The sequence below is a fragment of the Lytechinus variegatus genome, chromosome 4, assembly GCF_018143015.1.
Source record: "Lytechinus variegatus isolate NC3 chromosome 4, Lvar_3.0, whole genome shotgun sequence".
Taxonomy (NCBI): domain Eukaryota; kingdom Metazoa; phylum Echinodermata; class Echinoidea; order Temnopleuroida; family Toxopneustidae; genus Lytechinus; species Lytechinus variegatus.
Genome location: NC_054743.1, coordinates 15,804,494 through 15,832,094, shown reverse-complemented (window position 1 = coordinate 15,832,094; position 27,601 = coordinate 15,804,494). Strand labels below are relative to the sequence as shown.

The 27,601-nt window shown below is 37.7% G+C and overlaps 3 protein-coding genes across 3 annotated transcripts; 1 reads left to right on the top strand and 2 right to left on the bottom strand.

The window, feature by feature from the left end:
• Positions 1–2,181: 2,181 nt before the first annotated feature.
• LOC121412571 lies at positions 2,182–3,402 on the bottom strand. Its single transcript, XM_041605359.1, has one exon. The coding sequence runs from the start codon at positions 3,288–3,290 to the stop codon at positions 2,277–2,279; it is 1,014 nt and encodes a 337-aa protein (XP_041461293.1). The 5' UTR covers positions 3,291–3,402; the 3' UTR covers positions 2,182–2,276.
• A 1,361-nt stretch (positions 3,403–4,763) lies between these two features.
• Positions 4,764–6,312, bottom strand: LOC121412829 (cell adhesion molecule 4-like). Its single transcript, XM_041605591.1, has one exon. It carries the CDS (start codon positions 6,310–6,312, stop codon positions 5,038–5,040), a length of 1,275 nt encoding a protein of 424 aa, XP_041461525.1. The 3' UTR covers positions 4,764–5,037.
• Positions 6,313–12,991: 6,679 nt separating this feature from the next.
• LOC121412828 (glutathionyl-hydroquinone reductase YqjG-like) lies at positions 12,992–24,006 on the top strand. Its single transcript, XM_041605589.1, has 8 exons — positions 12,992–13,028; positions 13,647–13,819; positions 16,199–16,271; positions 16,790–16,988; positions 18,870–18,963; positions 19,488–19,604; positions 21,967–22,083; positions 22,868–24,006. The coding sequence occupies exons 1-8, from the start codon at positions 12,992–12,994 to the stop codon at positions 22,964–22,966; spliced, it is 909 nt and encodes a 302-aa protein (XP_041461523.1). The 3' UTR covers positions 22,967–24,006.
• The last annotated feature ends 3,595 nt before the right edge of the window (positions 24,007–27,601 follow it).

Genomic DNA, 27,601 nt, shown 5'->3' with positions numbered 1-27,601 from the left:
CATTTGTTTTAGCAATATTTTGGCAGCATAGGCCTAATAAAAATGCATGCTCATTCATTTTATTCTTTCTTTGAAGTCATGAGCTATACAGGGATGACAGAATGGTTCAAACGGGGTGGGGCTCAGCCAAACGTGGGGGCTATCATATAGAAAAAACACATTAGATGGTATTTTTTACGTTTTGTACATGTTTATTGAAAAAAGTGGGGGCTTCGACCCCCAGCTCCCTTCCCCCGGCTCCGCGGCCCCTGAAATAATGTCAAAATAATTCTATCTATCGCATTTAATGTAATGTAACAAAATCTTCCCATGACTTATCTGTAGGTAACATGATTTAACATACAGTGTTTGTCACCCCTAATTAACGCAAACACATGAAATGATATATTTACTGCAACATAATAGTCTGTCAAAATTCGTGTATTTTTAGCAAGCGAGTAAATAGTCGTGATGTTAAATAAGTTGGGTTATTTGAGTCCGTGAACATATAGTACAGATCATGCAATCAGTAATTGTTCTTATAAAAAAACGAAGTAATACAATGATTAATCATTACATTTCGAACATGTTCAATAATGTTATATCTTTTTGTGAGTATTATATTTCTTTACACCATCCCCAAATACATTTGGACATGTTGGATAGAATAGTTACAAAATTAATCATACAGTATTTGCAATCGTTAACTGTAACTAGGAATGGCATACTTGCTTTCTGTATCGTGAATCAAAAGCAGAAAAAGAAACATTAGAAAAATGTCATTAAAAATTTGATTCCCTGTGAATAAAAACCGTCAATTGGGAATGATGAAAAAGTGATAACTTCAAATAGGGCCAACACCCATTTTCTGCAAGTAAAACGATTTGGGATTGTTTTCGTCAAACTTATACACCCAAATACTTGTTTGAATTTTTGCAATGTATTTATATATGTTTGATTTTTTTTTGTTCTACTTTATCAGTTTCTTTTAGACTTCATATGATAATTTTAGAAATTTATGATCACGGAATTTATACAAATTTGTTTAAAAGTGGAATAAATTACTTCTTATCCATACATGATCATAAATTGATATTCTACATTGACATTGACCTTGTAACTGGCAAAATATATTCCATGGTCAGTTTCCGAGGGATGTTCGTCATCGAATCAAATTTTCGGGGATCGTGCTCCCTTATTTAATTTCCTGTATGCTCATGATGCTACGTCAATATTATTTGCTATCCATTTTTTAGGGGGCATCCGACTGATACATAGCTATGGCAGGCCAAACACGCCATAGCCGTTCTCACCAGCAGGATCATACATGATAATTATGTAGCACCTTCGAAAATGCCTAATACAAATATATTTCTCATGTCCTTATTACGAGGTCGTTCATTGTCATTAAATATATCATTAAAGGCTTGTAACACTCTAAATCAATTTGTAGTTATTCTATGTATCTTTATCCCCCCCCCCCCCTGCATTGGCCTATCTTTGAGCGGTCATCACCAATGAGAGGGGAGTATGGAAGGGGTTTCAATGCGGCGGCAAGGAAATAGAGTATGACGTCGAAATCATAACACAATTTTGATCAATCTTTGTCATGGCTATCACTGACGCACAAGGTTGTATTAACCGGTCTGTGTTTTCATTCTCTGTGTAATCTTCGTCAACATACTTTACCAATGGTTTCGTTTTGCTAATCCTGATAAAAATAGATGAATCATCGAATTATGAGCATTTACTTATCATCATATCGATTTTATCATAACTGTTATTGCTAAGGAGTAACTATGAAGTGAGTAGAAATATTCGTAATTTAGGAAGGTTATATGGATGATGGAAAAGTAATAATAAATAAGAAGACGAAGAAGAAGAAAAGGAAGAAGGAGAAAAAGAAGCAGAAGAAGAAGAAGGATAATAAGAATAAGAAGAAAGAGAAGAAAAGGAAAAAGAAGAAGAAAAAAAGGAAGAGGAAGGAGAAGGAGAAAAGAAGAAGAAATGTAATAATGAATAAATATTGCGATAACAATTATTATGGTAATAGCAAGAATAATCTTAAGGATATAATAATAACTGATTTAAATTGGGTAAAAAATACATTTGAAGCAAAAGGTCCGCTCCAACATCTGACACCGATGTCTTCGTTGTTCGTGGGATTTTTTTTTTCTCTCTCTTTTCCTTTTTTTTACAAAATACTTTGTCTTATTGTGTATCAATTTGAACGTGACACGCAGAGGACCAGCCCCTCGCACACTAACCTTTATCACCCCCCCCCCCCTTCCACCATATTACGCAGTTGATGCACTCTTTACACCTTCAGTTTTTAGACCGAAGTAAACTTTTATACAGGTAACGAAACAGAGGACTACCATGATACACGTACCGGCAAATATCATATAAATCCATTTCAAAACCTGCGGTACTCCAGTTTTTAGTGACACCAATGAAACAGTTTCCGATGATAGATCAGGAGAACTTGAACACTTGTTTCCTCCAAAGTTTTGAGTCGTTGGCATCTTCACTGCAAGGTCAAACACATCAAGCAAAGAAGGGACGTGGGGAGTGGTAAATTCTAAATGCCTATCAGCATGAGTTGTTGGTTGACAGGGTTTGATGATATGTCTGTTTGATCTTGTAAAATTCGTGGGCATCCAGACAAAATCATCACATTTACACTGGTCTTTTCGTAGCTCCACAGCGGATGAACAACAAAACACAGGAGACGACAGTCTAAACCAAAAGGTTTGTTCCAGTAGGTGATCCTTGATAGGTGCGCTATAAGGGGGTAGTCTTTCACCCCTCTGGTAGCATTCAAAGAGTCCTGACATAGTGCCAGCTGAAGCCGTACAGTGCAATAAATGCCAACCTCGAACAGAAGACTCTTCTCTACGTTCACAAGATGCCTTATCAGGAGGATAAACAACATTCATTCCAATCCTTTTCATATCAGGTAAACCACCACCATCCTTGTATACTTGGGCGATATAAGTTCCTGCATCATTTCTACGAACCGGAGTGATCTTCAGATGAATTGAACACCGATCAGTTGTGACATTGTTCTCTATAGTGAATCTACTTTGAGGATAGGTGGCCAAAGGGATGGATGCAGGATTTGGCGATCTGTAGAAAGGACTTTTATATCCGTGTCTTAAGGTTACTTCAGTGCAGTTACAGTCATATTTAAAAGTTAAATGAGCATCTTCTCCTTCGATCAAATTAATCACATTCCCAGTGCAAATAATAACCAACGTCAAAAATATCCAACTAAATCCAACATGGTTGTTTGAAAATATTCCTTTCATTTTTTTTACAAAAATCTGCGATATGATGATATCCTCTTAAGTTTTGAATTTTGTTTGATTATCGTTTTGAGTATCTAACATCCAAATTCGTCCTATAAGTCATGGATTACCATCAGCAGCATCAACAGCAATATCATATCCCTGAATGAATGTTGGGAACAGCACTACCTAATGCCCTTAGTATCTCAGGGAATTTCCCTAAATTTCACAACTCAAATTTTATTTTCACAACATCCCTCTTTCTGAATAATTTATTTCATTCTTCCTACTTCATCCTCCATAAGGGAAGTTCACCCTGACCAAAAGCTTAGTGTAAAAATAGCAGAAAAAATATAAAGCACCCATATTGATACAAAACAAACTCCCGGATATTTAGGGGGTTATTGTGATGATTAAAGAGAAATTCCAGTAGTTGCAGTAAATACTGATTTCATGAGAAAGTCTGTAAAACAAGGCTTAATTGTCAGTATATCATAGAGGATCTAGATCTGGTACAGTTACATTAACTGAACTTTGTGAAATCTTGAAATCTACGCTGAAAAATGTTCACACCGAAGATCCCCAACACAGATAAGCGCACGTGGGACAATGTATAATTATTGCTTAGGGCGTCGGGCCCGACGCCCTACCCGATTCCTGTGCTTATATGTTGATTTCTCAGCAATTACACAATTTCTTCCAGAATTCTTTGGCACACGCGTTTTATTTATACTAACAGACACTTTGGTGGTCATTTCATTGGATTCTGTACGAACTCATTTTGATATCGTTACCAAAACTAGCATTTACCTTTAAATATAAAGATGATCAAATCGTATGTTAACAGTACAAAGTGCTATCGACACCAATCAACAAATGATAGTCAAATTTGAATGAGGATCCAAAGCTAATGGGAAATTCATATTTCTTTCCAAAATTTTTCACGTATTCTCCCATTTTGTTGAAAATCAGATTATCCCGATTATTTTATTGCAAATTTACCCTTGCGAAAAAGGGGTCACTCAAATAAGGTAGACACTCCCAATTGACTCTGTTCATGCAGATCTTGCACTACAAAAAACAAACAAACACGAGTCATACAGCCCAGTGGTGTGTTTCATGAAAGGAGTTGTCGGACGTTTTATCGGACAAGTCCCATTTTATTCGACAGTTACCATAGTAACACTAATTATTAACCAATCAACATTAAGAAAAGTTGTCAGATCTGACAACTTGTTGGACAAAACTGTTGATGGTGGGGTTAACGGCAAAGCTGAAGCCACACTCCCCCCCCCCCCCCCCCCCCCGAAAAAACCCTCATCAGTATTTTTGGTTACATTTTCATTATGATAATTTTAATGAGATTTCTTTGAATATCAGAATTAGTGCCTATTTACATACTAATTCAGTCACAGAACTAAACTTATAAAAGTTCAAATATACAAAGAAGAATCTTTGGACCAAAATTACTGATCGGCATTTTTCTTTTGGAGAGTTTACCAAGTTAAACGTGAGCTAAGATATCAAAGAGTGATTTTGCCTTTTCAAAGCTTTCAGATGACTTGTCCGTTTACCCAGTAGCAATATTGGCTGTTGAAGTGTACGTTTCCATGATGGATCTGTGCACTTGTCCAATGCTCAATAAAGTAAAGTATATCGAATCCACATCGATGATAAACGTGACATCTTTTCATATAACACCTGGAATATACACTTAGGCAGCATGTCTCTCCTGTCTCTTTTAAGGCTAACTCGGAAGATAAGCCAATCATTTGACAATCAATTGCGTGTCGTCATTCGACATCGTATAGCTCGCATCGATATGATCTATCTGTTGTATTTTCTTCTGCCCAGTATTCTCAATGCAGGATTTTGATGGTGATTTCAAGCACTTACAAGTCTTCGTTCGACAGCAAACCACGAACACGAATACGAGAAAGAGAATGGCGAGGGCGATCAGGCAAGCTACGATCACGGCATTGGCGTCACTGCATCGTGTGAAAAGGAAGTGATCTTGGTCGTGTTGTCTTTCGTTTGGAGCATGTGGGTCCGATCCCCGAGGACGGTGGGTCTTTGAGAGCGCAACGACTCGCTCCGAGGACGTATTGCCCTTACGATTCCCTGCGGTGCAGACGAGTATGCGGTTATCATCCTGTTCACGAATGCGTACGATCTCCAAGGTCTTATTCTCATCATAAAGCCGATATCGTGATTTATCCATTGGCGGGATGAACGACCATATGATGCTGGTTGGTTGAGGATTAGCAACGATCTCGCATACGAAGACGGCTTCGTCACCGACCGACGGGACTGCCTTGATCGGTCTGATCGCAACACGCGGCGGGAAAACCACGCGTAGAGGTCCAACATCACATGTACTCGTATAGAATTGGAAATCAGAACTTCTTGCACGGCAAGTATACGTCCTTCCTTCATCAGTTTCCGATACGTTCATCGTCAAGACGGCAAACCCTGGGACTGTTGAGTAATCTGTGTGAGTCGCAGGCAAATCATCGAAGGCACCCTGGAGCTCGAGCATCACCGGTGGGAGTCCCTTCTCTGATATACAAGCTGGGATGTTCTCACCAACATTCAGTTCCCTGGATGCTTCACCAAAAGGACAGTAGGGGTACTTCTTGACAGGTGTGTAGTAGACAGTGACCGTGGCTGTCCGAGACTGGACAGCCACTTCATGAAGGTGGATGCCAGTGTTGTTGTACACCACGCACTGGTACACACCATCGTCCATTCTTGCGATGTCGAAGACATTCAGTTGGTACGACCCATGTGTGATGTCCTGGACGACACGGTATCTCTTGAGGTCGACGATGAGGTGGTCACCCATCACGTCGGCACCGATGCTGATGGAGATATTGTTCTTCCTCCAGACGACCTCTTGGTTTGCAAGGAGTCCGTGGATGGCACAGTTGAGGTGGAATCGAGACCCCTGGTCGACCATTAGGTCCTCGGGCTCACTTGTGAAAATCACGGCATTGGTCAATGCAATGATAGAGCACAAAAGCAGTAAAAACTGTAAAGCCATTTTACCGTCACAAGTTCGATATTGTTTAAGCATGATATAATCGTTTAATTAGCTTTCCCAGGTTTAGATGCTATTGGTTTATAGCCTTTATGTCGGTGCGTACATCCTCTTCTAACGCAGCAACCATGTAGGTAACAAAATATTTGGTTGTATCACTCTGAAAAAGTTGGCATCGAGAGTGATAATCCGCTTTTTAATTTTAACAACTGCAGGACATAATCACTTAATCCAAATTAATCAGTCCGCTGTAATCTGTGTTAAGTCCATGGATCCTTGTGACGATTCATTCGGATCTCCGTAATAATTGTCAATGCAATTGATCGTCACTGGGCATGATGATGCACAGAACGTCATCCAATATTCATCAAAAACTCATGTTTTCCTATAATCAAACGAAGTTTCCAAGGTATGAAACAGATTCTTTCATCCAATTAGAAACCGATCATTTCTGAATATCTGCTTTGTACTGAATATTGTTTCCAAATGCAGTGCAACCTGCCCATACGAGTGAAGTTCAGGTTCCTGAAGTAGTCATAGTGTCAAAACCAATCAGTGAAGTTGACTGCCGAGGCAGTCTGTGGGTCTGTGCCAAGCAACGGTCTAAATGCTTGAAGTCGAAAATGTCAATGTTGGAGTGATTCAGAGAGGGGGTATATATAGGCTTTATCCCCAACCATCAGTGTCAGGGATGTACGGATAGACAGTGAAGGGGCAGGGAGGGGTTTTGAACTACCCCCTCTTCTCCAGAAAAGATCAGATAGGTGCCTTTCGACAAGCACCACGTATATATAATCTGCAGGCACAGACCCTGATTGAAATTTTGATCAACAAGTGTGTCTCCACACGAAGACTAGCACATACAAAACTTGCTGTAGGGCCTTCAGTACACAAGGCATGAGTAGGCTGCAATTCAGACCCTTAACTCTAGTGAAGGGTTTGCCCAGCAGACTAAGCACCACGACCTTTAGGTTATTTAACAATATACACACATTTTTTATTATACATTTTGTACATTAAACATTACGCACACATCGTTTGTTTTTCATAACATTAAGCTTTTGTACTTTACCACCACTTAAGTTAAAATCACGGATTTTAAAAAATAAGCTCCGAGGTAAAATAAAGTGTTTGGTTATTGGAAACAAGCCTTACAACTTTCACTGATTTTATTACTGCTGTACAGTATTATTTAGAAAAAAAGAAATATGGGATTGTGCCTGAGCGAATAGATGCGTCATGCCGTCACAGTATGAAAAATTATCCCTTAGCCTCCAGTTATGAATCATACATTTTTTTTATCAAACAGAGAAAGCAAAGTTGTATGCATTAAACAGGTAGTTATCGCCATCTTTTCAGTGCTGAACATGACTGTTTTACCTTAGACTCGTCACCCCCCCCCCCCCCCCTCCATACCACACCCACATAGGGATGACGACTAGCTAGGATCGGTCGTGATCTTTCTTTGTAAATAATTATAATTATTAGTGCGCAGATGCTTTTAACTATATTGTTCATGTTTGCTAATTTTCCCTCCCCCTTTCTTAACATCCCCTTACCTGTTTTGCCCGGATATGCCTCTGAAAATCGTCCCTAGTTGTGACTAGTATGGAATGCAGGCCAGTTAAAGGAAGTTGAAGCTGATTTGAAGTGATGATAGCTCATAGCGTGGGTTGCTGTATATCGTTCTCCCCCTTCAGGGATGGGAGCAGTAACATAACAAACTTTCACTCATACAGAAATGAAAACAATCTGTACTGATTTTTAAGGTCAAATTTTACCAAATTGATTATAACATTCACTATTCGTAGATTAGTAGTTCATGTCATTTAACAATATAGATATTAAAGAAATCAAGTCCAGCGTAAGAAAAAAAATTGAATAGAAGGGGAGCTAATAGTGAAAGAATAATGTCTTAGTGTTGAGATAAGCAAAAAAAATCATTATCAATATATTCATTTTCGTTCTCCAATATACGACATGGTGTGATTATATTTTGTGAGCTTCTGTACTGTAGCTTTAATACCCTCACAACAGGATATGGGAAATTTGAGGGACTTTCCCCCAAAAAAGTATCGTTCTTCATCAAACCAAACATTTCGCCAGGAGATGAATGTTGTCGAAGTATAAATCTATAAATGATGTTTTGTTATTTCATTCAATATAGAATGAATACGATCGATGAAAATTGATTTTTTAAAAATCAAGAGGAAAGGGGAAGATGAGAAGAGAATAGGAAGCAGAAGAATACACAGAAGATTGAGGGAAAGCGGTGCGTACGATGTAAAAGAGAAGGATAAGGAGGAGGAGGTTGAAGAAGAAAAAGAAAAGGAAGGAGAAGAAGAAATAGGAAGAGGAGCAGGAGGAGGAAGAAGAGGGAGGAAGAGGGGTAAGACGAAGAAGAAGAAGGAGTAGGTCCCTAGTGACCACAATGACCTCTTGAGGATCGCCTTCAGGAAAGCCATTGAGGGCGAGGTGATGCTACTCGGTTACTATCTGGAACCGTCACGGTTAACCTCAACCGGGGTTGAAACCACCTTCCCTTGTTGAAATACTGAATAAACTTTGACCAGATAGACATCGTCATGGTTAATACAAGAACATATATCGTGACACTTTTCACCTTATGGGAAAAGCATTGCATAAAGATCGATCGATGAAATTAGGAGGAAATGTACTTGTCATAAGCCTGCACCATCGGGTATATATTATATAAGCCAACACCGCCTTTTCTTTTGTTTCTACTTAATTTCACCCTTCCTTTCTTCATTCTGTGAATGTTAGTATGTCCAGGTATTTTTCAATCTCACTTTCCTTGATCAAGTTTCCTGCACTTTCTGCATGCACTTTCCTTTTCAGGGTGGAGTCTCTCAGAATTCTGCAATGTTTCACCGAACCATCATCCAGAATTATGGAGTACGAAACCGACTAAAAAACGATAGAGAAGTATGATTGTTGATACACTGTACATGTCATAAAGATAATGATACATGTATATCTCTGTGCTCGACCGACCAAAGTTTTTTTTTACATTATTTCCAATGGCATACCATGTTGGGTCGTTCTCATTGGTATTATTGTAGAATGACACTTCAGTTATGATGATTGTACGTCTGTCTGTATTGATTACACTGTAAAAACTCTGGTGTTGATTTAACACCAGCCCGGCCGGAATCTGTATATGTCCACACCAGCGAAGTGATAAACAACAACAGTTTCGTTTTGGTCCAACACCAGATAGGTGTTTATACAACACCAATTCGTATTAAAACAGCATCGGTTTGATTCCAATCTGGTGTTGTTTCAATACTTCTCTGGTGTGGACATATATAGATTCCGGGCCGATGTTAAATCAACACCGGAGTTTTTGCAGTGTATGATCATTGTCAGATTTAGAAGGTTGCGGTTTTTGCACTTGTTATCATGTCTTACACAACAGAGATGACAAGGATAAAACGATGTCCCTCAAGATTACTCATATTACCATGTAGAAATAGGTGGTGTAGGCCAAGTCGCCGGTATAAGTCTCAGGAGTATGCGCAGAATACGTCACCGTGCTTATATGCCTTTATTCATGTACATACAACAACAACGACACGTTGTACTTGAAATAAAGGAACATGGACAAATATTGGCACAGACCCCCCCCCCCCCCCCCCCCCCACACTGACCATTGTCATTTTGTGGCCAACATTACATGACGATATTTCCAGGGGCCACTTTGGTCAAGATCCATTCCTAGCTATGCACTTCATGGGGTTTCTTGGCCTGACGACACACATTATGGGAAGAATATTAATATGAGAAATCAACTCTACATGGAAGTTTCAGTAGACTGATATATAATATTGATAATGTTCATAACACTATAATACTAGGCATAATGGAGGTTAGATGATACTCCAAAGAAATTTGGTCATCAAACATTGCGAGATGACTTGATTTTTCATTGGATAAACACACTATCCAATCCTACCTCAAAATTTGGTCTGTTTTTCCAAAATTGCAAATTTCTGGTCTAATGCAAAATTTGAATTTTATAGAACTTAGAAGACTTTGGAGATATTGCTCTTCTTTCATGGACTTAGCATTAGCATATATGCAAAAAATAGATAATTTAAATGAAAAATGATTTTTAAAAGATAGACAAGTGAGTATCGCTTGTAGAAAATTTTAATTACAGTATTACTGTCGTGTTTTCATTTATCTTCTCTTTTCATTTTTTACCATTACGACCATGTTGACGGGATGTAATATATTTCCGTCTATCCATGCAGGGTTCAATAACAAAATGGCGCCACAACAGTCGTGGGTGCATTACACTTTCTTGTGTAGGCTTGCTTGTCTTGTTTATGATCCAGGGAGATATTGGCCCTTGTTTCCATTGCATGTATCTTGTGAGCCAAAGTTTGGGCAGATATCTGCGATGATAAGGAAACGGAGTAAATTGATGTAGTCCCATCTGTTTCAGAAGTTTGACGTGCCTAAATTGCTACTTGTTTCCTGGATAAGCATCTCTGCATCTGATCGCAATAGAACCCATTCCGGTATATGTTCACACTATTTTGTTGGAGAAATTAAACACATGGTTTGTATTAATATAGCCCCCTAAACATGCCAAACCCTCGGGGAAACATCGGAGAAATTCAGGGGCCGCGAAAAAAGATTTTGAAACGAGGGGGGGGGGGCTGAATCTACAGCAGAGAGCTTGCAGTTTCTGATGGCCAAGATTTTTAGCAATGTCACCAGACACAATCGAGTATAAGCATATTACTATCAAATAAGCAAAAGAAAAAAAAAATTCTGGACTGCTGCATGCAGATAACATTTCTCTGAGAGCAATATCATGAACAAATAACCGAGGGACACGTTGGAACTCCATGACGCATTTCAGAAATCTTAATCAAACATTACCTGTCGTTTATTGGATACTTGGCTTGATACTAAACTCGGTCATGGCCATGTTGGCCGTTTCATCCTTCCGATGACTGGCGTACAGATGAGGAGGGGGGGGGGGCTCTGCCCCTCCGATCAACTGGGCCAGTGGTCGTACGCAACAGGGGGCAGTTACCCCTCCCCCTGAAATTAAAAAAAAATATTTTTCTATTCTTCATTTATATATCCCTCCATCTTGTGGCTGTAGAATGTAGAATTTGCCTCTTGGCACCGAGACTGATCATGCAAAAGCGACAGATAAAGGTCCCTCCAAAGTCCCCTTATTTTTCTTTCAAACAACATTGACGGGTGTTTAATGTGAAACAAAAATATCTTTAATCATCAGTCAATCCATTCATTATAGATGATACACATTTCATGACGTATACGTCACCATGGCAACGCCTTAAAATCATGACCAGACAGCAATTTAAAAAGTGTTAAAATTGGTTAGTCGTTTTCTTCTCCTTTTCTTTCCCTGAGCAGAAAATGTCGCAGACAGTGGGGGTGTTGAATCTATTATTTATTGGCGCAAAGCGCGTGTTAATCTACCCACGATCCTATCAACATGTTGTTATTTTTCTCATTGCTACGTGATCTTATTGATAATTATGGCAAAGATCCCACAAAATTGGGTGGACAAAACCACAGTGCAACTGGTTGGTTAGATGGACCGATTTCACTAATGAAAGGATTTCCTGGTTTTAACACATGAAGGGCACAGAATTGATATATGATATGAGCAGTGAGATTGAAGAGGGTTCCAGGATTTGACACTCTGATCTTATTTAGATGTATCGATTCCTTTCTCTTTTCCCTCTCTTTTTTCTGCTTTTTGAATGTTTTATGCAACACGATCGGAGCAATTATTGTCGCCCGAAGAAAATGCCATGGAATCTATTGTGCAGTTACGTGGCCCATGTCTCTTCTTATTATATCATTTTCTTCCCTTTTGGCTATTTTGGGAGGGTGTTATACTTTCTTATATTTTTCTTCTCATCATGGAACCTATTTTACAGATACATGGCCCATGCCTCTTCTTGTTATATCATTTTCTTCCCTTCATTCTTCCCTTTTGGCTATTTTTTTTTTGGGGGGGTGGGTGTTATACTTTATTATATTTTTCTTCTCATCATACTTTAAAAACCATGGTGTGGCTACCCCCTACCCGCCCCCCTGTAACAAATTAAGTTAACAGTGTAATTTCTACTCTTATTTGGGTGTATCAACCATATATGACAGTCGTTTTATCAGATTGTCATGTCTGTCTCCCTATCTGTTCAATGTTCGCTTCCAAGATGTCTTATACTTTCTCCTTATTTTGATTGTTTTTTCCCCCAACATCTCCCATGTCCATGACGTCTTCACTCAAAGTCCATTATAACGAAGTAAAATTAGGGTGTCTATAATGAGACTCGCCTTCGAACCAGCAATGTCACGACCGTGTTCATAAGAAATACTTAATACATGTAATACAGCTAGCTTTCCAAATGATAACGAGAAAGCTTTGCATGCATTTCTGTCTTTAATTAGTGTGTTAATGAGCGATGCGTGCCAATATAAAGGTTATGGAACGAACAGGACAAAACAGACCCAATATAGCGCGTTGCCTTCAAGGAAAGGAAAGACTTCGTTAGCAGACGATATCCGTCCGCACGTATCTCCACTGAAAATCAAAGGATTTATATTTTTACATTCATGTTAACCATTTGTAACTGGAGAAGGTACACGTTGCCTGACATATAAAATGAAGGATTTTGTGGCGAGACTGAGTAATGTAAGCTGTACGTGGAGGCTACACTTCCAAGGAAACGCAGTTATTTTTATACATCAAGTTAACGTGATGAAAATATAAATAACAAGAAAAACACCCATTAACTGTTGCTTACAATCTATGTTTGAAGACGAATGATCTTGTAAAACTTCAAATATGTCTTGTCCACCCCCACCCCTTCCTCATGATTCAAAAAGTTTGAGGAGCCGGGCATGGTGTATGGGGTGAAATTTCTATTTAAAATTTAATACCCAATTCTAATTTTTAAAAGTTGCAAACGAGCGAAGCGAGCGAGCAAATCTTTTACCAGTTTGATACAAAATTATATTTTGTGATAGATTTTGGTATAATATTCAGAATATTATTTCGTATTTTACAATTCTTCCTCACTGCTCTTTGTTTTTTTTTAGCCGTGAAACCTTTAGGGGTACATGGGCCCAGCCCCTCCCCCCCCCCCCCCACTAGTCGGACACATCACCATTTTTACCAATTCTTTCAAGTAGTGTATCACGCGGCTAAATCTAGCTTTTGTCATTTTTATCATGGTTGTTCCTTAGAAAACGCAGATAAACAGCTTTACAAGTTAAGTGTTAAAGAAATATGCCTTTTATTATTTTTGTTTATTCAGCTGACGGCAAGTTTCAACCGGCTAAGGATCGCTACCATCTGTATGTCTCCTTGGCCTGTCCGTTTGCTCATCGCACCATCATCACGAGGAAGCTTAAAGGCCTAGAAGATGTGATAGGGATGACCATTGTAGACTACCTTCGAGATGACAATGGATGGGCATTCACTGATCAGGTATATAAAAAGCGCATACATTCGTAATTCCGAAGCTTCGTTATTCCGAAGGTTCGTAAGTCTGAAAACGAAATGAGGTTCGTAATTCCGAAGGTTCGTTAGTCCGAAAACAAAATGAGGTTCGTAATTCCGAAGGTTCGTTAGTCCGAAAACGTAATGATTAACGAACCTTATTTCGTTTTCGGACTAACGAACCTTCGGAGCAACGAACCTTATTTCGTTTTCGGTTTAACGAACCTTCGGAACAACAAACCTTATTTCGTTTTTGGACTAACGAACCTTCGGAACATCGAACCTTATTTCGTTTTCGGATTATCGAACCTTCGGAATAACGCCACAAATGTTCGGATTAACGAACCCTTTTACGTTTTCGGATTAACGAACATCGAGGTATAGGCAATTTACGTGCTTCGGAATTACGAACCTTCGGAATAAAGAACCTTTGGAATTACGAAGTATAACCTATCAGAAGTGTTTGTTCTGGCTATTGAAATCTAATCAAGATATGAATTGATACCACATCACGCGTGCAGTCCTAGTTCAAACTTGCTGAAGTCACCGGCCCGTGGCAAAGCTCATTGTAACTGGCGTATAAACTGGAGGCTTGGGGACATGCCCTCCTATCCCCCACCCCCCCCCCCCAAAAAAAAATAATAATATTATTAATGATGATGATGCTAGTAGTATAGTAATAATAATAATAATAATAATGATAATAATAATAATAATAATAATAATGATGATGATGATGATGATGATGATGATAATGATAATAATAATTAATGATAATAATAAGATTTTAGAAAATAAGTAAATAAGTGAATAGGTAGGTAGGTAGGTAAATAAATGAATAAATGAATGAAAGGTTCGACGGCAAAGGAAAATGAGAAAACAGAAAAGAAGAGGGAATGGTTAAGATGTGAAAAAACCTATCAAAAATTACATTTTCATTTGAAAAAAAAAACGGGAAAAAATGTTGCTCTCTCGCTTCGCTTGCTCTGGAATTTTGTGCCCCCTCATATTGTGTGCTCATTATTACATCATTGCTCACTGTCAGTTTCCTGTGTCATCATGCATAGTTTTAAATCTTTGATAAGGACTTAAGTGATTTTTTTTTGCTATTCACCCTTCTGGTTCATTTATTTTATATCAACACAGTGAAAAGTATAATGTATAATTAAATATCAACATGCTGGTTCTTTTCACGTTTGATACACATAGGCCTGTACACTATTACTTGAATCGTTATATATCTATAAATCAATTTCTTATAAAATATTCATTTTCAGGAAATATTGTGAAGCCTAACAATGTCGCCTTTTATCAAGGCTGTATGCATATTGGCTTATTTGAGTGGTATTTATTTTCAGAAATGATTTCAAATTCGTAACAAAAAGAAACCCCAGAAGAGAGAGCGAGGTCATGGATACCAATATCGCATGACATTATTGCCAGTATTGTTAAAATTTTCAAATTTTGTGAAGATGATTAAAAGAAACCTGACGACTGTGATGAAACCTTATAAAAATACCATTTCCAAGAGCACATTAGTAGAAAGAATATTGACCAAATTCTACATTTTTTGCACTATTGAACGGAACATGCTGACCAATGAGTATACGTTTGTTTAAAATGTACCCCTTTTATACATATCATCAAAGAGAAAAAAAAACTATTATCATTTAGGGGATGGTTTTGCTTCGCTTGTTGTAATATTAGTCAATTTAAATTGGTTCGAGAGCATATTTATATTAGGTACATGAAAGGGATCATTTTCGTTTTAATAGCCTGGACTCGAGGGGGGCAGTGGCGGCATACTGACACCCTGCAACATGCGGCATGTTGTATCACCTTCATGCACAATTTCATATTGAGTCATGGAGATGTTGAGCCTTTGGCGGGAAAACTTGGAATCGTCGAGCTATCAACTGCAAAATATATGAGATGGGGGATGTGGTGAAAGGATGTGTTAAAGGGGATCACGGGAAGGGAAATAATAGAAAATAAAAAAACAGTAAATTGAGAGAGTGGCAGGGAAGAAAAGAGCTGACTTCAAAGGGTTGCGATCTCTTTGGACGTACCCCCCCCCCCTTCCTTCAAAGGGTCACCCCTCCCCCCTTTCCCGGGATCGAGCTTTACACTGCACGACCTTACGGTGTCACTGCTAGTGCTTACTACTACCACTCTGCCTACTATGACTACTATACTACTACTACTACTACTACGACCACTACGGCTACTACTACTACTGCTGCTACTATACTACTACTATTTCTACTACTACCTTTATATCATCAAGTAAGAGAGGGAAGAGAATTAGATGAAGAAAAGTTGTGCAATTGATTCTTGTTTTTCCCCCTTTTTCATCTAATCCTACAGCGCCCAAAGACTTCACTAGACACTGTCAATAACTGCAAGTACCTCCGAGAGGTGTACAGAATCGCAGAACCGGGTAAGAATATGTAAACTATTACTAACTCTTGTAGAGGTTATGATATTAAGGTAGAAAATGAATTAAAATGGGATTTTGAATATTTATTATGTGCTATTTTATAATGATTGATAATTTGTATAATGTTTTCGTACCGCAATTGACTTGGCATTTGCAACGTTGAAATCAATTTTCACGGGTCGTGTGGTCCAGTGGTTAGAGCATTGGACTCATAATCGCAAGGTTGTGAGTTCGAATCCCAATTCTGCCGTTGTCTCCACTTTGATAAAAAGGCCCGAGAGTGATATCTGTCCTCTATTACGTCAGCCACTATGACTGACTGAATTAACTACATGTATAGTATCGACATTGGGTTGTTGTAACAAGTAATTACGTTTTGAATTCAATTCCATCAAAATGTGTTTATTAAAGTTTCGTCTTAGTTACCATAGAACACATAGCTATTGTCCCGTATAATATTCCTCACGTTTTTTTCCTCATTCCGTTCTAAACGATTTGGTTCCGTTCATTCCGTTCAGGTTACGATGGTCGCGTTACCGTACCGGTCTTGTGGGACAAGCAGAACAAGTCCATCGTGAACAACGAATCCGCTGAGGTCCTTCGTATACTCAACAAGCAGTTCAATGCCTTCTCAGCTACGGAGGAGCAGCGAAATCTAGATCTTTCTCCAGATGAACTGATGGAAGCCATTGAGGATATCAACTCCTGGATTGCTCAGTGCGTGGACTAGTGGCTTTTGCTCATTATTATAACAAGTTTGAATGAAATATGACCAGCAAATAATGTTACTTTTTACAACTTGCCATATTTTTCTATTTTGGTGTGAGAGGCCCATGACGTGGACGGCTTGCCATATTTTTTCTTTCTAGATTATTTTTGGTCCTTTGCAACTTCTCCAAATTAAGGGCTGAACCAGGATGCGGAAAAGGAGAGAGGGTGAGCTAGGGAGGGAAAGAGAGAGAATGAGGGAGAGGGAGAAAATGAAACAGAAATAAGCTGCTTCTGTAAAATCCTAGTCGATAAAAATAGATTGCAAACTGCAACGTAGATGAAAGAAATCGGATTGGTCACTACACATTTATCACAAGACCTTCAAGAAAACAAATATAACGAACGAAATAGAAACAGTTTTGAGAGAGGGGAAATGAAATGAGACAGGGAGACAAAAGAAGCTGAAATAGACAGTAAAAGATGGAACTGTTGATAAATATCAGGGAGGGAAAAAATCATTGTCTCATCGTAATTGAAAACTTTTCCAAACAAAACTCTGTTGACAATCCTGCGCTAATTGACGAGATTTGATTTAGAACGGAAGTGATCAATGAAAGGACCTAATGAAGCAGATAAATTAATTGCGGTTTGGGACATCCCATTGATATACATATGTACGTTCTAAATTGTTTTCATTGAAAATAGAACGCGCCGTCTGAAGGGGGAATTGGGAGACAGATAATCTAGAATCCCCAAGGTTATAATTACTATTGAGTGATTCTCATGAATGATGATAGGAATTATTTCCTGTGAGTATATAGACAATACAAAATCTATTAATATAGTATACATAGTGATTTTTTTTCAAAAAGAAGTAAAGATACATCATTATACAAATTCGTGACTTCATTATTTTTTTCATAAATCATGAGAGAACTATATACTCACGGTGAATTATTGTTTTTTTTAAATATTAGAAATTGACCTATATCATTATATCATAACATTTATTAAGACAAACTGAGGGAACGTTAAAAAAAGGAAATACAGATTTCGTATGGAATGTATTTTCAATAAGTTTGCATGGCATTTGAAAGTGACGCCATGCAGATAGAAAGAATCATGGGTCGCCTCGTATATTTCTTTTCAAGCAAGAGCTTGTGCCAATTAGACCTTAATTACATATAATTGGTGTATACCCTTTGTTGATTTCGACTTCAAGTTCTCCAAAGAGTTGGTTTAATGTCCGTCATTTGCTTTTAGCAGCTGCGATATGAAAACTGATGCATTTGTCTGTTTCGGTGTTACCATTGCTTCGTAGTATATGGTTTTAATTGTTTTTCTTTAGATTCAGCTCTGTACTAATGAGGACATTTCGGATGACCAGATGAAATCAGATTATTTGTGTCACTCCTTCGTTTTGTCTATTGATTATGAGTTTGGTTTTTTTAATGGTTTTCGGTCAGTTGTGGTCATTATAACTGGTTGTTATACTTGTGGTAATTATAGTTCAGCCATCCATCTGCTATGAATCATTGCCGTTAAAAAACCGCTCAATTTCAAGTATATGGAGGTCCATATGGTGAGGAAAATCATATTTAATTATGTCTTTCTTTGGTTGAAGCCGATAGAGGAAAAGAGGACAGTGTAATTTCCACCTTTATATCTGTGTTGTCGAAACTTTTTTTCGCGCGATCCCATTCTGTCATCTCTAAATCTACGTCTATATATAATTATTACTCCTTTGTCTATCCTTATCCCCCCTCCCCTTCTCACTCTCTCTCTCTCTCTCTCTCTCTCTCTTCTTTGCCCCTTTCCCTCTTTCGATATGCTCTTTTTTTCTTTCTTTCTTTCTCACTAATTCATTCATCCCCTTCTCTCTTTCAGAGATATTAACATAGGTGTATACAGTGCTGGTTTCGCCACCACTCAAGAAGCCTATGACCAAGGCGTGATCAAACTCTTCAAAGCTCTGGACAGGGTAAATCATCTTATCATCAAGTTCTAAATACTTTATCTCTCCTCAAGAGATCAACAGACAACAAAACACACGAAAAAAATAATTATGTAGCAATGTACATAATATTTACAGAAAGTGAAGAAGATAATGGTCAACAAGGAATAAACCTTGAAAGAGTCCTACTGAAGGAAAAAAATACAGGTTATACCTCAAAACGACTGTATTGGTATTTATCTTGCATTCAACTCCTTCTAACTTGTGTTATTTGAATAGAAAACAAGGAAAACAAAATTTAATGCGTATTAGAAGTTTTCAGTTCTCTCACTAGTTCATAATTTTGATTTATATAGGCCTATTATGTAATAAATTATGTACATGTACGTGAATGAAAGTTTAATAATATGTGAACAAAATATACATTTTTGCATATTGCTCCAATAAATTACCAAGTATTTTACCTTCTTTTATTTATTTTATAATCTATTTTATTGTATGAATAGAAGATTGTTTTTATAAATGAATTATTTATAAATACTCGTTTATAGGTGGAGGATGTATTGTCTAGGTCTCGTTATCTATGCGGAGATCGTTTGACCGAGGCCGACATCCGTCTCTTCACGACCCTGATACGTTTCGATGTCGTTTACGCTCATCATTTCAAGGTATGTCAGATCTTATGAAACAACGCCGTCATCATCATCATCACCATCATTATCATCACCATCTTCGTCATCATCACCATTATTATCATCATCATCACCATCATCATCACATCATTACCATCATCATCATCACCATCAAAATCATCATCACCATCATCATCATCATCACCATCATCATTATCATCTCATCAATACTATCATCATCATCATCATAATCATCACCATCTTAACCGGTGTGTTGCTCATTTTGTAGAGCGTCCGTCTCAATATCGGAAGGTCGAGAGTTCAAATTCCGGCCGCGTCAGACCATTAGGAGTTGCTGCACCCTGTTTGGCTCAGGGACAGCCTCGTCGATCTGGCGCTGCGCAGTGGCTGCTGGGCTTATGATTGATTGGGCAAAATGAATTTTCAGAGTATTTCTCTTTCAGATTTCTATTCAGAACAATAAATGATGGCTTTTTATCTCATTTTCATCATCATCATCATCATTACCACCACCACCACCAGCATCACCACCATCAACAACATCATCATCACCACCACCACCACCACCATCAGCAGCAGCATCATCATCACCACCACCATCTTCATCAATACCACCACCACCAATTTCCTCTCTTATCGTCAAGTCATCCCAGACAACATATAGTGCCATAATCTCCATCACCACAGTATCATCACCAATAACATCCGCCACGATTATATCATTATACATTCACCAAATCAAAATCATTCTCATCATCACCATTGTCATCATCATCGTCATCACTCACCATCATCCTCATTGTCATCATCACTATCGTCGTCGTCGTCGTCGCCATCATCGTCATCATTATCATTATTATCATCACCTACATTCATTATCCTCATCAATGAACTGCGTCTCCTTTGTCTATCAAAACAGACCCATCAGGTCAACAGCCGGTACAAAAAGACTGGAGAGGAACACATATAGGTTGCCAAAATATTATAGGAGTGAGGATACAGGGTTGGTTGGATGTGAGTGAGAGTTCCTCCTCCCCTTTTACATGTACAAAGACATGATAATACATTTACCAGAAGAATAATAATAATAGGCATTTATATAGCGCCATCTATCTAGAAATATTATATTCTGATGCGCGTTGTTATTATTATTACCCCGACTTTAGCTCGAGCTGCCTCTCAGCGCTCATGCATTCAAGGAATTAATCCTGCTGGGTACCATTTACCTCACCTGGGTCGAGTGCAGCACAATGTGGATACATTTCTTGCTGAAAGAAATTACGCCATGGCTGGGATTCAAACCCACGACCTTCCGTTTCAAAGTCAGAAGATTTATCCACTAGGCCACAACGCTCCAGAACTCCCAGATGGTCTGCATCATTATTTTTAAAAGTTCATATGTATGCTAAAACGAATATCATCAATTATTACGGTTGTTCGTACTTATATCCATCTGGTATGATGTTGTCAAAGGAGAACTAGAACGTGATTAGGGGTGAGCAGGCCCGATCCTATTCCAATTTGCTATCTCAATTCTGGCTACTCATCCCGTCGTTCGTTACCCTGATAACTCGGCTGTGAAATTCCCGAACGTGCAATGATCCTGTCTCGAGTGGCTGCTCAAAATTCATTTTGCATAGGGAAGGTGATTGTCATTTTAATGATACATATCCCATCCAGCGTCATGCCGTCATGTAAGCAATGAATGATGGATGAGGAATAGGGTAAAAGGAGGGTCAGGGATGCGATCATGTCGGCGTCAAAAGGGCGTTACCACCATTGGTTGTGTAGGGGCTAACGTCCTAATGGATCTGAGCGGATGCATGTATATGGTAATATAATATCTAATTTGCTTGTTGCTCATTATGATGACGTAAGGGAGTTGCAGATCACAAGGTGTCTAGTCTCTCGAAGTGATGTTCCCATGTGACCCATTTAATATAGGAGGATAAAGAACAGGAGCGGGATACGACAGAGGCACCATCGAAGAGACAGATGGTGTCGGGATGAGGTGGGCGTGGTTGTTTTTTGTAGACTGGTGTCATTTGAGATGGAGATAATGGGGGAGCAATCGGATATCCATCAGGTCGGGAAAGGGGTGTGGTAATGCACAAAATGTTGCTACTATAGCTAGTTAAATGGTATCCAGTTGCAATCCTCATTCCGTATAGCAATTATACTTTCTAAATTACTACATTAATGAATTCCCGGGTTGAAGGTAATTACTTGCATAATCTTTATGCAGAGCCCACTGGGAGCATAATTCATATTGAGCTGAAGTGGGTACCCTGGATAAATACGAATTATATAATTTTTAAGGCCGAGTCCACCTCAGATGAAGCCAACATCTAACAATCTTTGTTTTTAATTTGTTTAGTGTAACAAGAAGCGGATCGTGGACTATCCCAATCTCTGGGGTTTCACACGTGATCTGTATCAGATGCCTGGTATCGGAGAGACTGTAGACCAAGAACATATCCAGAAACACTACCAGGTAAATCGCCATCTTTTAGATCGAATTTGAATGACACTTTCGAACTTCTTATGTTTCTTTTGCTTTATTTTCGTCAAACGAAAGAGAGACAATGGCCCGTATTCTGAAGTCGGGTTTAACTTAAACTCAGGTTTAAAGTTGTGGTTTAAGTATGGACAGCCAATTATTACATAAATCACTAATGGTAGATATCATATTTCAGCTCATTTGGATCTCAAATTATTCATAATTGTCTAGGAAGTACAAATAGATGATTGTTTTCACCATCAATGAATCAGGAAAGAGCACAGTAAACATAATAAACATACAACTTAATGAAAATTTTGACACTTTTGGCTTCCCATAATTTTTGCACAGAGTTAGACCATGGTCTAAGTTAAACCTGACTTCAGAATACGTGCACATTGTCTTTATAAGACTCTTGTCTTTCATTCCTCTTTGCATTTTCCTTTGACATGTTTGATTTTGTCTGTTCTTGTATACTCTTTCGATTTCAACTCCGGTCCATACTAGCTTGCAATTTTGTTCTCAATCATTGTGTTGTTACAGTATGCACCATGACTGGTATGAGTTATTCGAAAAAAAAAAAAATCTGAAGATTTGGAACATTATTTCTAATATACTCCCTTTGAATTGATGATTCATTTTGTTTATAACTACCATGTTTTGTACATATTTATTTTGATGATGTTTATAAATTTGACTTAACGAAATTTTATGAAGAAAAAAATATTTGTAATCTAATCTGTCCTCTCTCTCATTTTCATCTTGGTTCGTTATTCAGATGGTTCACCGACACATCAATCCTAACGGCATCGTCGCCATCGGACCCGATCTCGACTTCGATTCTCCACACGGCAGGGATGTTAAATTCCAAAAGTAGAAGGATTGAAATTAGGAATATCTAAAAACCATGGAGCAAACAAAATCACAAGGGCTGATCCAGGATTTCAAGAATAAGGGAACACAGAAAGTGGGTCAATTTTTCAAAATTGGGGGTCAAAAGTAGATGTTCTCTGTGCCCCTATAGAATATAGATTCGATACATTTTGATCATCAGATTTTTTCAATGATACAGTTTATTTGAAATGTCTTTTTTACTTTATGTATAATAAGATATAAGTAAAGATAAAATACATTCATGTTATGTAGTGCCTTGTTTGTGTGTGGGGGGATTTGTGTGTAGATATGACGTGTGGTAGCTGATAATGTAAACCAATTAAGACCAACTTTTCCTCTGAATGCAACCTATAGTATCCCTGTTAGTTATTTTATTTCTATTATATTTGCTTGTTTATTATTTGTTCTTGTATACTTGTCTAATGTCATCATGAATGCCATGAATCATTTTTAACTATTTGTAATTATTACAATTTTGATGATTTAATTTAACAAAACATATACAAATATATCCTTTTCCTCTGAATATGAGTTAACTTTTTAAAAAGGTTCATAACTCTAACGATCGCCCATGGAGGTCACTGGACAATCAATCATTTAGGATGACTTAATGTAAATGAAGGTGTCATAATTTTTCCATCAGATTAGTTTTCATCCAATATTTTACATGAGTATAAGAGAACCGTGCAAACATCTTTTGGTCAACATTCGTTTTGTCTGCATTTGTATAAACTCGCTTCAAATTATTTTGGAGAGTTGTAGGTCTAAAAAGCTAAAACACGATTTCCACAAGAACATCTATCCCATAACACTCTGTACGGTAAACTGAAGGCCCTTGTTTTATGTGCATGTCGTGTAGCTAATAAAACGCATTCATTCCTATTCTTCGGACCAAATCAGAAGACGCATTCAAAGCACAGTATGTCGTCCGAATTACAGGTAGTACCAGTCCATTCATTTACAGAGGATACAGGAAGGGACAGAGGGAGACCAACCCTACTTTTTCAAAGAGTAAAATGAAGACACGGTGACAAAAAATAGAAGTGGGAAGAAAAAAATAAAAAATGAATCCTGGCTCCTGTACCTCTATAGAAGAAAAAACAACATAATCTTAAGGTCGCCTTGCCCCCTCCCCTATCAAAATATACTGGCGCCCCCCCCCCCCATATAAGTTCATATGGCGATAAAGCATTTGCTAATTTTGTGCCCAAATTATGGAAAATAAACTGCCTGTAACAGGAAGATCTGCTGACAAGTTTAAAAACGACTAAATCTCGGCTTAAAACAGATTTATTTGCTCATTGAAACTTTTCTCCTTATGATATTTTGGTTTAAGTAGTGGTTTAACTATTCATGTTCATTTTTTTTAGTATGGGATGCTTTTGTGAGTTGGTTTTGAATTATGGTTAAGCCTAGGACTGTTGTTTTAGAGCCCTTGTGAGTTATGAGCCTGCCGGATTGCCTTTTGGGCAAGTTCCTTAAACTGCAGGAGAACAGGGCATTAAGATCAAGCACCTACCCTTATATATATTTTTTAAGTGCTATTCAATATAATTTCATTATTATTAGCTGTTCATAAGCAAAGCGTTTTGATCATATTTCTGGAAAAGCGCTATATCAGTACCTATTATGTATATTCATGTATGTACCATAACCATCTTCCATAGTTTCATTATACCAATTCAGGATTACATATAAATATATCATGGGAACGTTTCATGAAAGAATTTGTCAGACAAGTCCCCTTTTTATCCGACAGGTACTCCAGTAACAAGGTGTCAGGTCTGGAAACTTCCTTGATTTTGATGATCAGTTGTCAGATCCGACATCTTCGGACAAAATGTTGATGAAACTCTCCCCGTCTCACCTATTGTGATAAGACAGAAACTGACATTCTTATTTTTCGACATTGCAAATATATGTCATTTTGGTGCGTATTAAATGCCAATACTCAATCGATATTTTTTTTTATAGAAGTGGTTATTATTATGGCGAGGAATTGTATAGGCTTCGATTGTAGAGGGCGCAAATGCAAGTTGACACCAGTCCTTTCCTCTGAGTTCGATAGCACACAGACATCACTGTTTGGCATTGAACTCCAGGATTGAACTTGGTCATCAGTAAAGTTCTTTCCGTTCAGGGCCGCAATAATAGTAGATGTAGTAAGCCATAGACGGTAGAGGAAGAAATAAAGAAAGAAAAAAAGAAAGGAAGAAAAAAAGAAAGAAAGAAATGGACGATATTTTTCAACCTAAAACAGAAATGTTAAATCGGTGTAAATATTCGAAAGGTTGCCATTATGTTAAATGGTCGAGTTGGCACTCTACCTTTGGTCATAGAATCTAAGGGACTTTTCGGTCCGACAGTCACAAACATCCACGAATATGACAAAAATTGTTATTTTGACAAATCTTTTGTACTATTAACCGCTCAGTAAAAAGTCTCAGCTGTATGCCGTAGTTAATCGTGGTGACTGGTTGAATGTGATTCTTAAACTAAAGTTATTCCTGCAGGATACATCTTCATTGTCACATGAAAATGGACTTTCAATCAATGAAGGAAAACTGAACTTCTTCCCTTGTCTTCCCGTCATCGAACAAGACGTTTGCTTCGTCCTGTCTCTTTCAATCAATCCAGTCTTCAACCGGGAAAGTACCTAGGGTTTATAGTTGATAGTCAATTGACAATGTCTAGCCATATAAACAAGAGAGTGTCGTTCTACTTCTTATGGTCTGTACAAAATTAGAAAGATTAGGCTATATTTTGATCAGGAAACTACAGCAAGACTTGTTCATGCATTTGTAATTAGCCATATTGATAATTGTATATGGTTTACAACACTAAAACACAGTCTTGAGAATCAATTTCTCCGATAAATGTATACTTCGCATGCTTACATTGGTTACCAATCATGCCAATGAAAGATAGATTGATTTTCAAACTTCTTGTAATGGCTTTTAAACGTCAGCATAAAGTGGTCTCTTCATACTTATACAACACCCCTCATTGAGTATCACCCGGTTATTCAACTACGTTCAAGTAACAATAAGATGTTCATCCCCCTAGATGTAAATACAATTTCATATATGGGCAAAGAGCATTTCAATATTCACTTAATTCCCCAACTTTAGAATAAACTTTCCGATACTATTCCTTTCTTTGTCTTTTTAATTCTGCGTTAAAGTGTTACTTTTCAAAAATAAGCTCACATTTGTTAATGTTGTTCCAATTGTCAAAATTCAGTCTCGAATAATGTTTTTAGGTTATGTTTAATGGTGTATTAAGGTTCAATATGATAGTTTTTCCTTTTCTATCTCTTTTTCTTTCTCATACATTCTGTATCAGCAAAGTGTCTTTGATAAGTTATAATAACGTGAAAAAAAAACTATTTCCATTTATTTCGTATTTTCCATCGTGCTACATTGACTCATCTACACTAATAAAGCACATAGTAATAATGTATTACATATCAACTCGATCGGTAATAAGCTCGATATCCACTTCTAATTTCTTTAATTCTAATTGCTTAAAATTTATAAATTTATAACCAAATGTTTTATATTTATCAATATAAAGTATTCTCCGTTTCAAATTAACAACTTTCTCCACTAACATCAAGCAACAATTAAAATCACAACACGTGATACGGTTGGTGCATTTTTCAGTGCGTTACTCGCGAATTTCGAGATCAAGAAAGAAAACATGTAAGCCTTTAACGAAATAATTCAAGCTTTAAAAAAATCTGAAATTTCAAGTACATTAACCATGTTAACAAACAACTTTTTGATGGCATTTCAATTCTACATTTAGAAAATTTCTACTTAAAAAAACAAAAATTTCTGCAGCAAGAGAACACATGTAATCTTACTGCACTGTGTAATATTACATGCATTTGTGTAAAATTACAGAAATTAGATATTTAGGGTATGTTACCTTACAAATTTATTGTAATACAAGTGGAATGCCTCTGGCCGTCTCACCTGCATCACGCGATTCAACATAGCAGCAGTGCTGACTTTGAAAACTACTATAACTCGCACAAGATGTTCAGTGATACTTGGTTACTCTTATTTCCACCTTTTATGAACTAGACCAATACACTTTACAGAGATACGTGGTAATTCAACAAATACCCCCAATGTGGCCAAAAATCATTGACCTCACATGACCTTTGACCTTGATCATGTGACCTGAAACTTGCACAGGATATTCAATGATACTTGATTACTCTTATGTCCAAGTTTCAAAAGTCAGATCAATAAACTTGCAAAGTTATGATGGTAATTCAACAGATACCCCCATTATGGCCAAAGTTCATTGACCTTTGACCTTGGTCATGTGACCTAAAATGCGCACAGGATGTTCAGTGATACTTGATTACTCTTATGTCCAAGTTTTATGAACTAGACCAACATACTTTTAAAGTTATGATGGTAATTCAACAAATACCCCCAATTCGGCCAAAGTTCATTGACCCTAAATGACCTTTGACCTTGATCATGTGACTTGAAACTTGCACAGGATGTTCAGTGATACTTGATTACTATTATGTCCAAGTTTCATGAATCAGATCCAAAAACTTGCAAAGTTATGATGGTAATTCAACAGATACCCCCAT

Bases quoted from the DNA above. Each gene is read 5' to 3' on its own strand.
- LOC121412828 (XM_041605589.1), top strand. From the start codon at position 12,992: ATGAAGGATTTTGTGGCGAGACTGAGTAATGTAAGCT. The intron at 18,964-19,487 runs GTAAATCATCTT...ACTCGTTTATAG, and splicing joins TCTTCAAAGCTCTGGACAGG to GTGGAGGATGTATTGTCTAG. The intron at 19,605-21,966 runs GTATGTCAGATC...TAATTTGTTTAG, and splicing joins TTTACGCTCATCATTTCAAG to TGTAACAAGAAGCGGATCGT.
- LOC121412829 (XM_041605591.1), bottom strand. From the start codon at position 6,312: ATGGCTTTACAGTTTTTACTGCTTTTGTGCTCTATCATTGCATTGACC.
- LOC121412571 (XM_041605359.1), bottom strand. From the start codon at position 3,290: ATGAAAGGAATATTTTCAAACAACCATGTTGGATTTAGTTGGATATTT.